We start from the raw sequence: 14220 nt of genomic DNA, 5'->3' as shown, positions 1-14220 counted from the left end.
GCCACCCCCAGCACTCCAGCACCCACCATCACCCCCTCCTCCGCCACCCCTGCACCCCCAGCATTCCGCTCCATCATTCCCAGTGTCCCAGCTCTCCCAGCACCCCCAGCACCCCTCGCTCCATCACTCCCAGTGTCCCACCTCTCCCAGCACCCACCTACTCCATCACTCAGCCCCCGCCTCCTGCCTCACCCCAGCACCCTACTTCCCCCATTGCCACCCGCCCCATCACCCCAAAGGACCCCGCTCCCCTCACTCCCCAGCACCCCCCTCCTCCCTGCCCCCGCAGCCCGCCCCGGAGCACCCAGGGCTGCCGACCCCCTGCCCCGCGGGGCCGGGCCGGCCGGGGGGGCTGCCAGCTGCCGGCTCGCAGCTGTTGCTGTTGACAGCTCTACCCCGGAGCCGCCGGCGGAACGGGGCAGCGGTGACTAAGCACTTTGGGGATTTCTACTATTATTATTTTATTCTATTATTCCACCTCTCCGCTTTCAAGTGAGGCCTCCCCCCTTCCTCCCTCCCCCCCCTTCCATCCTCATCCTCCCCAGCCACCCCCGCCCGGAGCCGGGCGAGGCAGGGCGGGCGGAGGGGTTCCCCCTTCCGGCCGCCGGGAGCATGGGAGCCCCGGGCCGGCGCGGCTCCAGAGCTCGGCCAGCCCTGGGGTGAGGCGGAGCGGGGCCGCGCCGCGCCGCGCCGCGCCGCACCGGGCCGGGGCCGCGCTCGCCGCCGCCGCCCCCGCGGGAAGTTTCGCCGCGCCTGGGGCGCGCTCGGCGGCGCCGCGATGCCGGTGCGCCGGGGCCATGTGGCCCCCCAGAACACCTACCTGGACACCATCATCCGCAAATTTGAAGGGCAAAGTGAGTACCGCTCCCCCGGGCCGGCCCCGGCCCCCGGTCCCGGTGTCCCCGGGCTCCGGGCGCCCCCAAACTCCCGGGGACAGCGGGGAGCCGCGGGGGGACGGGCGGGCGGCAGCGCGGGGACGGGCGCGCAGGTGTCCCCCGCGCAGGGGACGGAAAAACGAAGGCTCCTCTGTGACCTCCCGGGGGCAGAGGGGTGGGCGACAGCCAGGCAGTGCCCCCGCGGGTATTTATAGACAGGGCGCTAGAAGGGACAAGCTGTCCCTGCCCTTCGGATCCCCCCTCCAGCCCTGCCAGCGGCTCGGCTCCTGGCTGAGACACCCCAGCCCCCGGCAGACCCCCGCGCCCGGGGCTGGCAGAGGCTCCCCGGGGGTGGCAGGGACCGGGGAAGTCCCAGGATGGCGAGCGCTGGGTGGGAGCCGGGCGTATGCCGGCGCAGACGGGCTCTCTGCCTATTTGCCTTCAACTCCGCGCTGCTCCGAGGCAGCCGTCCCTGGTGAAATGTTGCCATTTGCTGTTGCTCGGAGTAATCCTTTATATGAATTTTTTGGCTGGTTTTAGTGTCAAATATAGCAAAGAGTTCGTGCGCATCGGGGAGCTCTGGGGTTTGTGTGCGGCTGGTTGGGGGCTGCGGGGAGGAGGCGGCTCCGGTTCAGCTTGTGCTTTCGCAGCACCCCGGTGGGGTTGGATCGTCCTTGCACAGCCGGGGACATGGGGAGGAGAGTGGGGGGCCGGGGTCCCCCTATGAGCCATGTCTGGGGGAGACTGGGGGAGAGGAGGAGAGGGGGAGAGGGCTGCACGTCCCCACGGAGCGCCGGGGCTCCCCACGGTTTATCTCTGAGTTTGCCGGGTGGGCAAACGTCCCCAGCGCTGCCGTCCCTGCCGGATCTGTGCTGCCTGGTCTGGCAGTGAGTGACGTGACCCCGGGAACGGGAAGTGAGAAAAACTGTCCCTGGTTCCTATCAGTCCCTGCTGGGAAGCGGCGTCTGCGGAGCAGCGGGGGCACACGGCGAAGCGTGCCAGCCGGGAGGCAGCCAGGCCCCCCTCATCCCTGCCAGCTCCCTCCCCCCGGCCCGTCGGCCATGACAGACACTAGCCAGGCAGCTGCCTGCCGGCCCTGCCGAAACGTCCCCCCGACTCCCCCGCAGCAGCCTCACGACCCAACAGGTGCTCGGAGACACCAGGCCAGGCCGGCGGCCCCTGGGATTGCATCGCTGTTGCGGCCAAAGTCTGCTCCCTCCCCTGCTCGCGGATGCTTTCACCTCCCTGCAGCTCCCATGGGTGCAACTGGATCCCAGCAAGCCCCCCTGGGAGCCAGAGAGACCCCAGCCCAACGCTTTCCTCCTGGTGCTTCACGCTCACGGTGCGCTGCCAAGCAGCCCCAGCCCAGTTGCTCCCCCAGGCTGGACCCTGAGCACTGGGTACCGCAGGGCGAAGGCAAATCTGCAAGGGTGGTCGGTGCAGAAAGCAAAGCTGGGGCAAAAATACCCGCAAGGAGTTCTGGCTCTCCAGCTCATTCCCCTCACGGCCTTGGTCACATCACTTAGGCTCAGCGTAGCTGCCCCCAGAGTGGTGTAATTGCAGTAAATTCTGTCCTGCTCCAGCCCATCCCTGGTCCAACCTGCTAGGGCTGGCAGTGCCAGGAGAAACTTCCGTTGCAGATGGCAAAGGCACCCCAGAAACAGGGCTTTGGCAGAAGGGCATCGCTGTCTTCCAGCTGGCAAATAGATTTGGACAAAGTAAAACCAGCAGAGGAGAGAATTTTGGAAACATTTGAACATAATGTTTTGTCCTGTTTCACTACCCCTCTTCATTTGGGAAAGACCATTTCCATCCTGCATGGCAAAGGGAACAGCAAGGTGTGAGGGAGAAGCGAGTCCCCCAGTGAAGAGCTGCCCAAAAGCCACTTCAGGGCGGGCTGAAATGTGTTTGGTTTGGCCCGCTAGAGCTTGGCCATTTCTCCCTTGTTTTCGCCTACGTTGAATTTCTTTCTCTGATGTTTCAGTTGAGGCATCAAAAAGCCATTCCCTACACAGCCTTGTGTCACAGACCTTAGCGTCACCTCTCCAGAGGGCTTCTGCCTCCCTCGCTCAGTGGTGCAGAGGCCTTGGGAGTACTGGTTTTACTGGGAGGACCTCCTCCAGGGCTGAAAGCCACCAGGGGCTCAGGAGGCGGCATTAGGGAGAGTCTCCCCACGTGCTGGGGAGGGGGATCCCCCCCACTCCTGCTGGGGTCCCACCGGTCTGTGCCGTGGCCAGGGGGGCCCTGGCCTGAGGCCCACCGAGATCTGCGGGAGGTTTCTCCAGCACTTCAGCGAACCTGGCGCTTGGCTCTGGCGCGTTCCCCGGCAAGGCTGGGAGAGCGAGCGAGCAGGGGATCTGGCACAAACACGCTGCAGATGCCATTCCTGGGTAATCCAGGAGATTAATTGGGGTCTGTGCTAGGAGGCAGCTTCCAAATGGACCCTCTGCAGCTTTGACCTGCCTCTGGCTGCAGCCCAGAGCAGATGCCAAACCATGGGAGAAGCGGTGTGGGGGCGACCGCCCGGGCAGCGGGTGCTGCCTCTGCCCTCTCTCGGTGCCCGAAGCCCCTCTCCGCAGCCGCCTGTGCTGCTGCCCTTGGGGGCAGTCAGGCACCGTGCTCTGCAAATTGCTAGATTATATTAAAGACAGGAGATGAGACGCATGCTCCAATCCCAATCCCATCCGCTCGAGCTGCCCTGGAAATAGAGCAGCGAGCCCTTTCTCTGCAGATCCACGGGCTGCAGGCAGGGTCTTTCCCCATGTCCTCGGCCTCTGCTCCACGCGGAGAAGAGGAGCCCATCACAGGGCAGCTTGGCCATGGGCACGCAGCTTCCCACTGAAGAGCCCAGCAAAACCTGGCCAAGAGATGATCATCCCCAGGGTCTGGAGCAAGCCCAGGATTCCCCAATCTCCGTTATTTCTCAAAAATAACAGAGCAAAGCATGGCCTGAGCTCCGGGGCCAAATCAAGCCCTTGGCCACTGAGCCATGGCATGGGCAACTTCTAAAATAGCTAGTGATGGATAAAAGTGCCAGAGAAGAGAGGATCCAGGCGGGCAAGGAGGACTAGACCCCCGCATCTGTCTGGAGGCAGAAGGCTTATCCGCGGGGCCCCGGGATGCAAGGAAAGGAAAGGGTCTGTCCCTGGTGCCATGGGTCTGCTTCAGTGGTTCCCCTGAGCTGCCCCACTGGGAGAAGACAACCAGAGCAGAGCCCAGGAGGAGCAAGAGGTTTCCAGAGCTGTCACCCCCAGCGCATGCAATGGGTAGGGGGCACCGCTCCCTGCCTCAGTTTCCCCTTTTGTCACTTTTCCACTTACATGTGCACATGTGCCACCAAGCCCAGCAGGGTCCTGATTTCAGCTTCAGCCCCAAGGCACAATTATCCTGTAAAGAATTAGGAGGAGGATCATTAGTTTGATGGGGTTTTGCCTGGCTTCCCATGGAAACCGAGCACCACACTATCTGTTCCTCTTACCTCTTGCCTGCTTTCAGTCAAATTTGCCCAAGGGTGGGAGGTCTCCAAGATAACTTAGATCCCTGATAAGTCTCTTGAGAAAAGGAGAAGGACTCTATAGCTCTTCCCTACCCCAGAAGTGCTCTTCAGGGAAAGTCTGCGGGTGACTTCCCACGTACTAAACAGCAGTGAATCCACACCTGCAAGCAGGTGCCTAGATCCTTCCTGGCTCCCAACACTCATCCCTTCCCACCTCCTCAGCTTGGTCAGCCACAAGACACCAGCCCTTGCCACTCCACGGTGGCCCTTCTCGGGGCTCAGATGCCACCTAGAGAATGGGGCTATCTGCATAGTGGGACCCTTGTTTGGGTTTCTCCTGTCACCAGTCACTGATTCACGTGAAATTGTAAGAATTTTCCTCTCCAAAACCACTACTGCCTCATCACTCCCAGCTGGAGCAAGCTCCTTGGTGGGGAGGACCCTACTTGGGCTTCTCTCCAAAGACAGGGAGCAGAGGCTGGTACTTGAATCACCACCAAGATCGTGCCCCTGGCAAGCCATGACATCCCCCATGGTGTCCTACCACAGGTCACACCACTGAGTTGGCCCACCTACCTCTGCTGGGGCTGCCCCACTGCCACCAGGACCACCCATCCCCATGAGTTCACACCTTCTCCTAAGCCTCCACTCTGCTGCATCCCCACAGACCGCAAGTTCCTCATTGCCAATGCCCAGATGGAGAACTGTGCCATCATCTACTGCAATGACGGCTTCTGTGAGATGTTTGGCTACTCCCGGGTGGAGGTGATGCAGCGGCCGTGCACCTGCGACTTCCTCACCGGGCCCGACACCACCAAGAACTCCATCGCGCAGCTCACCCAGGCCTTGCTGGGCTCCGAGGAGTGCAAGCTGGAGATCCTCTACTACCGCAAAGACAGTAAGAGCTGCGTCTCGGCGCGCTCGCGGCGGCCGGTTGGCAATGGGGTTGCTCAGAGCAGGGCAAGCCGGCAGGAGGCTGCGGTCCTTGCAGCAGGTCTGTGTGGTGTCACCCCTCTGCGCATTCGCTGGATGGTGACCTGATGCCACTGCTGCGTCATGATTTCACCCCAGGTACTGGGGTTTAGCCAGAGGGTGGTGGGAGCAGGGTCAACCCTTGGAGGCTCCCACCTGGATAGACCCATCTCTGCGCTGACCTGGGTGCTGGGTGCATTGGGACCTTGAGCAATGGAAGGCACTGACGGACTATTTGGGAATTGGCCCATTCATGAGCCCTTGGCTCACGGGCCAAGCGATGGCCCTTTGCGCCCTCTGCTCGCAGCACAGAGCTGGCTTGTTCACAGGGTCCATAAGGGATGAGCGAGGTTCACGCAGGAGGTCTGCAGAGGAGCTGGGGTTCAGATACGGGTGTCCTAGTCACGCTCCGAGATGGGCCATGGCCCAGGTCCATCACTCACCTGCCTGGGGAGATGCCATCAAGCAGCCAAGAGCTGCTGCCTCGAATTCAGTGGGGCGAATCAGGCTAGTGGCAAGCCCATGGCGCCGAATGAGCTGGGTCCACCCGGCATCAGGCTCCTCCCGCGGCGGATTAGGCCCTCCTGTTTGAGCCAGAAGCCGGTTCGAGGCTCTCCTCCACGCTCAGCCTGGACGTTTCGGCCCTGGCCAGACAGCGGTGCAGCTGCCGGCAGCTGAGCTGCATTTTCATCAAGCAGGATGTGGCTTGTGCGTGCACAGATGGAATTATGTTAAGATGAAAATGAAGCTTTGATGGAAAATACTAGTGATTAGTTCTAATACTGCAGGAAGTTAAATAAATATTTAGTGCCTGATGCTGCAAAACAGCGGCATCCAGGGCTCCCACCAGAGCCAGAGGTGGGGAGAATTCAGAAGATCAGGCACTCGCTAGAGGGAAAAAAACATATATTACGTATCTTTTATTTTCAACCTGCAGAGCCTTCCCATTGCTTTACATCCTATCAACTGGGGGCTTGGCTCGAGGGCCGGGCTGCACCCTGCCGTGGGTAGCTCAGAGGGATGAAAAGGTGGAAGAAAAACAATTGGAAACGAAAGGAGAGAAAAGGCAACAGTCCTGGCTCCCAGCCCGGCACCCTATCTCCCGGGCTGGGACCCAGGTGTCCTGGCCTCCCTCCCGGCACCCTATCTATCTCCTGGGCTGGCATCCAGGTGCCGGTCTATCTGCCCGGGGTCTTATCGCTGGGCGACACCCCCTCGCGTTAACCCAGATCCCCTCTCCCCGCGCTCAGCCCGGCCTGACCCGGCTCGTCGGCAGCGTCCGACCGCTCGCGGGCCTGATGTGCCTCAGGCCTTCATCTCCTCCCCATCGCCCGCTCTGCTGCCGAGGGATCCCGTCACAGCTTTCCCAGGCTGAGCCCTCCCCGGGGGAGGCATGCAGGGACTCGTGGCTCCACACTAGGTCCCGCTCCAGGGCTGCCCCGCTCCTGCCCGGCCGCAGCCGCGGCGTCACCACGTCTCCCACCCGCGACGGAGACGGTTAATAGTGCTCTGCTCAGCCCGGACCGGGCAATCCGGCGTTCAACGGGTGAGCGGACGTAAGAGCCGGGACGCGTTGCCATCCCTCGGCCACTTGATCTTTAAGAGCCGCTGGATGGGGCCCAGCGTCCCCGGGAAGGCACGAGAAGAGGGCACATGCTGTACCCCCCGCTCCCGGCCAGGTTGAGCCTCTTTAGAGGGACGGCGCATGGCCATGGCAAGGACAGCGTGCGTGGCGCCCATGGGTGCATGCACAAGTGGGCTCATGGGACCTGGATCCAGAGGGATCCATCCTGCAAGGCGCTGAGTTCCCGCAGACTCAGCCCTGCGGTGCACCGGATCCTGCTCCCTTTTGCATGGGATTGCACAAACCGGGGTTGATCGCGGTGAGAGGGGCCAAGAGGCAGAGCTTGGCCCTCGTCCATCCATCTGCTCCCGTCCAGGCTTCCCTCGCTCCCTGTTGAAGGGAGGAGCTGGGCTCACACCACCGTTTCCCTGGGGGGATCCTGGTCCGACTGCTGCTCCTGCACCCAGCCCCTGGCACCTGCAATGGCTCTGCAGGAGGATGCAGGCAGAGGGAGAAATGGGTCCCTGTCTGCACCACTGGTGGCTTCGGGGCCACCAGGAACCCCTTCCCGCTTGTCACCCCTCTCCGGGATGGCCCCAGCCACCAGAGCAGCGAGAGCTGGAGGGAAGCCAGATCCTAAAGGGACCAGGATCCGTGTCCTCATCTGTCCTTGGGCAGCACCAGTTCCTGGAGCGCAGGATGCTCGTTCCTCCCCTCGGAGCCCTGCTCTTCCCCTAGGCCACGGGAAAAGCTCGGCGCAGCTCTGAGCTGCTTTCTTCTCTTTTTTATTAAAAGAGAAGGAGAAAAAAAAAAAAAAAAAGCCTAGAAGAAAGCCCTTCGTGTCTATTTTTAAAACCCAGCCCCACCAGCAATATGCTTTCCGATTGTCTCCCCCCAGCACTCGGCCTGCGGCCGCTCAGCCCATTATAAATGGGTCTTATCGGCAAAGAAAAGGCCTTCGCGTTACAGGGAGCTGCTGCTTAATTAGACCACGGAGGCTCCGAACCCGCCTGTCCTCCTTTTCATAACGGCGTCACCAATCTCCAGGCTCGACCTGCTGTTTATTACTGCGGTATTCCCGGCTCTGCAGCGTGCATGGTTGTTTCCTTGCTTTTGTGGCGTGCCAAAGACAAAATTATACCACGAAGCTGCCTGCTGGAGCCCCCCGGCTGCTTTGAATGGAGCCGAGCCGGGCTCTCCTCGGCCGGGAGCTGGCAGAGGCAGGAACGAACGGGAGCACCGGTGGGAAGGGGGCACCTGCGGGTGGCTCCGTCGGTGCGCGGGCAGGGCGTCCCGCCGGGGCCGTCGCTCAGGGGACGGCGCGTCCCCGGCGAGAGCGTCGTTGCTAGAGCTGGCGAAGGCCACGCGGCTGAGACCAGCCGTGGTCCAGACCCGGACGCCGGGGTCCCTCTGCCGTACCCCTCGGCTGGCAGCGGCCCGGCTCTGCCCATCGCTGCCGACACCACCGGGGCGGCAGGTACCGCAGGGCTTGCAGAGGGGGGACGAGCCGAATTGCAGCCTGGGGACCCGCAGAGACTGAATCACTCCTGCGGCAGCTCCAGGGCGTCATTTATCCAGTTCAAAATTCCTCTGCTCGGTCAGGTGAACGTGCCCAAGACTGCGTCGCCGCCAGCGCGCTGCTAATTATAAAAAGAGCCAAGGGCGCTTTCCTCTGACAGAGAGCGGCCAGGGAGACGCAGCCGAGCGGGGAGCAGATCCCACTGCCCATCCCAGCCCAGGGGCGACACTCTGCCCCATCCCGCTCCCAGCGGGGCCGGTCACTCCACGTCCCCTGGGTGCGCGAGTCCCTCCGGCCACCCAGCTCTCCAAGGAGCCAAAAAAATGAGCGGAAACAGGGCCAATAAACAAGGCCCCAGTGAAGGATAAACGGGAAAGGCTCAGCTCCCTCCTCCCTGCTGCTGCAGCCCTGGAAAAGACTTGGAAAGCGGCTCAAGCCCAGCTGCAGCTCATTTGGGCTCTAATCCACCCCTTTCAAAGCCGGGAGATCAGTCAAAAGTTAATTTCCTTACAAGATGCTTGACAGCTGGGCCTGCCAGGGCCGGGCGCCGGGGCCAGGAGCTTCATCACGGGCTCGGGCGCTCGAGCCAGCTCCTGCCGCAGCCAGGAGCAGCTGCGGCCACCGGCCCGGGGACACCCGCGCATCCCGGCGCTTCTCTCCGGGGCCGGCAGTGCCATCGGCAAGAGCTCCCGAGGGCAGCCGGTGGCCCGAGCCAAGCCGCTGGCACAGCCCGAGCGGCGGCAGCTGGCAGCGCCCGCACGCAGCGCTTTGCTTTTAATCTGCGCGAATTTGATGCTTATGGACATGAGAAGGCAGAGCCTGGTCCCCAGGCAGCCGGAGCCGCGGGCAGCTGGTGCGGCGGCCTCCTGCCAGCCGGCCGCTCCGGTGCCACCGGCCACCCGCTCCAGCCACCCCGGCCCCCCCGCACGCAGCCCTTGACTTGTCCTTGCTGGAGCGGAAAGGGTCCGTGTGCCTCCCTTGGGCTGTGGCTTAGGGCCTTGGATGAGCCCAGCAAACTCGTTACACTGGTGCCTTAATCCAGGATTTCCCCCCGGGAAGGAAGGAGGGGGAAAGGTTACAGAGTGATTGGGGACCCTGGCGGAGCCGAGGGTGTCCCCCGCGTGCCCCACAGGGCACCTCAGCAGCACGTCCCTCCGTCCCCGGGCACGTTCCCCGGGCACGTCCGTCTGTCCCCAGCCCAGGGGCAGCGGCTTGGACAGGGTCAGCTTTGCCCAAGGAACGAGCGTGGTTTCGGGAGTCTTGCGAGTAGAGAACAGCAGCCGCGGGACCGAGCCAGCCGTCCTGGTGGCAGGGGAGGCACGGCCGGACGACAACCCCCCAAACCCAACTTTTATCCCTTTGCTTTTACAAAACCACGAGGTTTTTTAAGCCAAGCCAGTGCGGTTTGATTTGTTTGCGAGGGTCAGGCTTGACAGAGCTGGGCTGTGACCTCGGGAAGGGGACGCCGTGGCCTGGCTCCAGATCGGGACTTATAAACATCACCGCTCGCAATAACAAATGCTCGCGAAGGCGGCTCTTTCCCGAAAGCCCTGCGTGGGCAGAGCTCCCCGATTCCCACCCCGTCCGCCTCCCGCCGGCTCCCTGCGACACCGGGACCAGGCCCCAGGAAACGCTCTAATTGCTGCAGCTTTTGCTGCGCGGCCGGCGCTAAGCCGTGCTAATGCCCGCGGGGATTTAGCGCGGGAAGGGCCGACGCACGTGGCGCCCGCCGCTGCCTCGCCGTCGCAGCCTCAGCGGCCTTTCGCCAGCCCTCGGCTTGAGCCAGGACCCGTTAGGTTCCCGGAGACCAGAGCTCCGTGTCGGGGCTCGTCTCAAGCCGGCACAAAACATCCCAGTCCTCCTCTTCCATTTCTCAGCTCTTAAAAAATCCCCAAATGCTTTTCCCTTGAGATACACCATGGTTTCCAGAGCACAAGGCGGCTGGCCCAAATTCCCTCTGCAGGTCACCACCTCGAGCAGCCCCTGGTCCGGACACCAGGATGCCAACAGCCCTTGGGAACGCACGCTCCGGTGCAGGCACTGAGCACCGTTCCCCATGGTGTTACGTCCCTCTCGTGGGTGGGAACGCGTCTCCCACTGCCTCCGAGAATCCCATCTCCTTCCCGCGGCCACATGGCACCAGCGGCTCTTCGTTATCCTCCGATCGCCTGATGCTCCCTGCTTTTTCCCCCCCTCCTCTATTGTTTCCAAGTGATGAGCTCTCGGCTAAGAGCAGAAATTCCTGATGTTAGTCACTGCGCGCAGGGCTAAGATCCATCCCATCTCCGTTACTTAATAAGGTCATTCGAAGGGTTTGGGGGGGTTGCTGCAAGGAACGTTCGGATGCTTTCGTGTCGCAGCGCGTTTCAATCTCTCCGCGCTCGGCTCGGGCGCGGGAAAGGGCTCCGTCGCGGCGCTCCGGCCCCTGGCGCTCCGGCCCGCGAGGGGGCTCGCGGTGGTTTGCAGAGACGGGACATGCGTCCGCGGGAAGGCGACCGCCCCGGCGCTGGAGTGGCGGGTGGGAGCCTCGAGGGTTCGGTTTAGGACTGCGGGGGCTCGCTGGGCTTCTCTCCCGAGTTTCTAGCGCTTATTCCAGACGGGAGCAATCCCACAACTCGACTTTCCCACGCATCTCCTTGGACGGGCGGCCGCTGGGATGGCCCCGGGGCTCCGCTCCCGCCGCGGCCGAGGGAAACCCTGGCCTCGCGGCATGGGGATGGGCTACGCGCGCCGCCCTGGCTCCCGCTTCGGCAGCGAGGAGGAGCGCGGCGCTCCCAGCCCCGGGGCTGCCACTGACCCGGCACCGTCCCCATCCCCTCCGTGCCCTTGCCAGCCCCTCGCCTCCGCTCCGTTATATAATACCGCCATGGATTTAGCCACTCTGCCATGAGACCCTGCAGATTAAATCCCCCGGCCGGGGGAGGGAAGGATTCGATACGAGCTCCCGGGGCAGATTAATTGCTTGCTTTTGGGGGTTTTTTTTTAATATTCATAGCAGTACTGGTTTGTGTCCTGCTCTCGGAAAGCCCCGTGTCCCCTTGATTAGTTTAATACTGGTGATACCGACAAATGCATTAACCGCTCCTGCCGCTGCTGAGGATAAGGGGGCTGGGAAGGGCCGACAGTGACATTTTTAATGTTATTAAGTGCTCGCTTTTGTCAAGGTCGGAGGACAAGGTGGGTTGGATGTCCACAAACATCCCGGGCCGGTGCCAGCTGCTGTTCCTCGGTGGGAAGCTGTAGGATAACCTAGCGCTTGCCGACACCTTAGGGACAGCCCGGCCAGGAGGATGCCCAAAGCCGGTGTTGGGAAGGGAAAATAAATCACGGGAGACCGGAGCTGAGGCCGCTGGGGCAGTAGCTCAGCCCGGCTGAGCCGGTGGGGGAGGCGAGCGGAGGAGGCAGCCCCGGCCGCTGCCGCCTGCCTGCAGGTACAACAAGGTGCAAATTAATCCCTGCAGCAGCTCCGTGGGCTCCTCTGCGTCCCCACCACCCCTGGGGACAAGCGGAGACACCGTCACCATCGTGTCCCTACGCTCCCCGGAGCAGCCGGGACCCAGGGCACGCGCTGCCCCGGCACAAGCGACCCCATTGCGGCCCGCAGAGCCGCGGCAGGAGCCATCAGTGCCCTTTTCCTCCTGCCGTGTCCCATTCGTGTCCCCTCGCAGCTCTCCAGGGCCCCGTTTCGCCCCAAATCGCCGCCCCGCAGCCGCGGCGGGGAGGAAGCGAAGACAAAGCGCCGGCAGGTTGCGAATGCCCCTAGGACTCCTCCAAGAGATCATTCGGCGGCTGGATAAAATTAGACGGATGGAGACAGATTAGCTGAACAGCTGAAGGGAAGAGACAGACAGATGGATGGGGCCGGTGGATTGAGGAATGAGGAAGGGAGCGGAGGGACGAGGCCCGGCCGGGGGGCCCCCCCGGGCCAAGCAGCGCTGCAGGTCCCCGGGCACAGGACGCCCGGTTTGGGATGGAGGCGAAGGACGAGGGAGCCCCAGCCCAGGCGGGGATAAACCTGCTGGTGAGACACCAGCCAGAGCCAGGGCCAACTCCGCGGGGAAACCGAGGCAGGTCTGGCCGGAGGTGCCGGAGGGCTGGGGGCTCCCGGCCGCAGCTCCGGCCTCGCCGGGGAGCTGCCGGTACCCAAATACTTGCAGTTGTGCAAATGCTCCCCAAATGCTCGAGGATCTGCCCTAGGTTTTGGGTCAGGTTTGAGGGAAGAGCAGAGCGCCGCCTCCGCTCCCCCCTCGCAAGGTGCCGGCACGCGCGGGCCGAGACGATGGACGCGGCACGGTAGCGGGAGCCGCAGCTTGGGGCCTCGCTCCGAGTCGCCCCCGGGCGCCTCTGTCTCCGTCTGGGCGCGCGGGTGACGTCCCGTCTGGCAGGGAGCTGGAGGAGCAAATGAATTCACGCCCGGAGGTGCGTCTCGCTCCTGGAGCGGGAAGCGCGAGCGAAGCCGCCGCTCTGGGTTCATTCGCTGCCTCCAACCGCCCTGGCGTGGGGACAGCGGGGGGGTCCCCAAGCCCGGGAGCCCGGCTGCGGTGGGACAGCCCCGGGGCACCGCCGGGCTGGGGCGGCAGGGCTGCGCCTGGCAGGGACGGGGCAGTTTTGGGGACACCCCCCCCGCTGTCCCTCCCCTCCCTGCTCCCTGCTCCCTGCACGCGCGGCGGCTTAGCGGGATGGCACGAACGGCTCGGGGCCATCTCCTCCCTCTTTGGAAGCCCGTGGCGTTAGACAGGGGGTAAAATCATCTATTGGGGGCTCTGACTGTAAAACAGGGATTATTTCCAGCTCCGGTGGCTGGCAATCATCACTCCTCTTTGGTGTCCACGCAGCAAGTTCCACATCCAAAGTCAGGCAAATTCACGGAAGGATGATAAATCCGTCGGGCTTTGGTAGAAGGTGAGACCCCACTTCTAGCTCTGCCTGTCCCCAAAGCCACCTCCAAGAGGCTGCATGCCTGGACGACAGGACCAGCTTTTCCCGGTCGCGCCAGGCGATGAAGCAGCGCCAGGCCCCTCTTCCTCGCTCCCGGCAGGGCGTTTCATCTCTGGTCGTGTCCCAGACTCGGAGGTCCCGGAGCCCTGGGTTGAGGGACAGCCCAAGCGGAGGCGAGGCGAAGGGCTGGGCTTCCCCTCGCCCACTTTTGGGTCTGGACTCGTCCACACCAGAGATGTCTCCAGGCTGGATCAGATCCTCCCGCCTGGTCCTGAGAGACTGGCACGTTCGGCTGCCGTCTGGGCACCCGCTGCAGGGACCGCGGAGGAAAGCGCACAGAGCCGGGGTGAAGGAGGGCAAGAAAAGGGAGGAAGGAGAAAAACAAGGTGTGAAGGAGGGGAGAGGGCCGGGTCCGATCCCCGGGACAGGGCGCCGGGCACTTTCGCGAGCCGGCACAGGGGAGGGTGGAGAAGGGGGCTCATTTCTCCTCTTTCCCGGCAAAGCGGCGCCCGGGGCAGCTCCCGGTGTGCCCAGGCTTCCCTTAAAATGGCTTTATCTGCTGAAAATCCCTACTCGCCTCCTCCCCGCCGCATGCTTTTAAGTGGATTTCCTCTCCGTGCGGTGAACACCGATGAAATAAAGCAAGCAAGAAATAATCCCGGCTGCCTGGCCCTTTAAACGGATTTAACCGTATCCATGTCTTTCCCCTTCTTGTGTGTGTGTGTGTGTGTGTGTGCGCGCCCCGCTGACATCACGGCAGATTTTGAAGTTCCCCGATGCCGGCCATCTGCTCCCGATTACGGGAGGCCCTGAGCTCCTTAAAATTGTGCGCGGAGAGGCATCGGCATCGCCGTCC

The 14220-nt window shown here is 63.0% G+C and overlaps 1 protein-coding gene across 1 annotated transcript in view; it reads left to right on the top strand.

Annotated features, from left to right (window-relative positions):
- Nucleotides 1-778: 778 nt before the first annotated feature.
- KCNH6 (potassium voltage-gated channel subfamily H member 6) overlaps nucleotides 779-14220 on the top strand; it is a 38422-nt gene continuing 24980 nt past the window's right edge. Inside the window, exons 1-2 of the mRNA XM_067311912.1 lie at nucleotides 779-854; nucleotides 5039-5269. Of these exons, the coding sequence (XP_067168013.1) occupies nucleotides 779-854; nucleotides 5039-5269 (307 nt within the window). The remainder of the gene's footprint in view (nucleotides 855-5038; nucleotides 5270-14220) is intronic.

Source organism: Apteryx mantelli, chromosome 28 (assembly GCF_036417845.1).
Source record: "Apteryx mantelli isolate bAptMan1 chromosome 28, bAptMan1.hap1, whole genome shotgun sequence".
Lineage (NCBI taxonomy): Eukaryota > Metazoa > Chordata > Aves > Apterygiformes > Apterygidae > Apteryx > Apteryx mantelli.
This window is presented reverse-complemented; position numbering and strand designations above follow the sequence as displayed.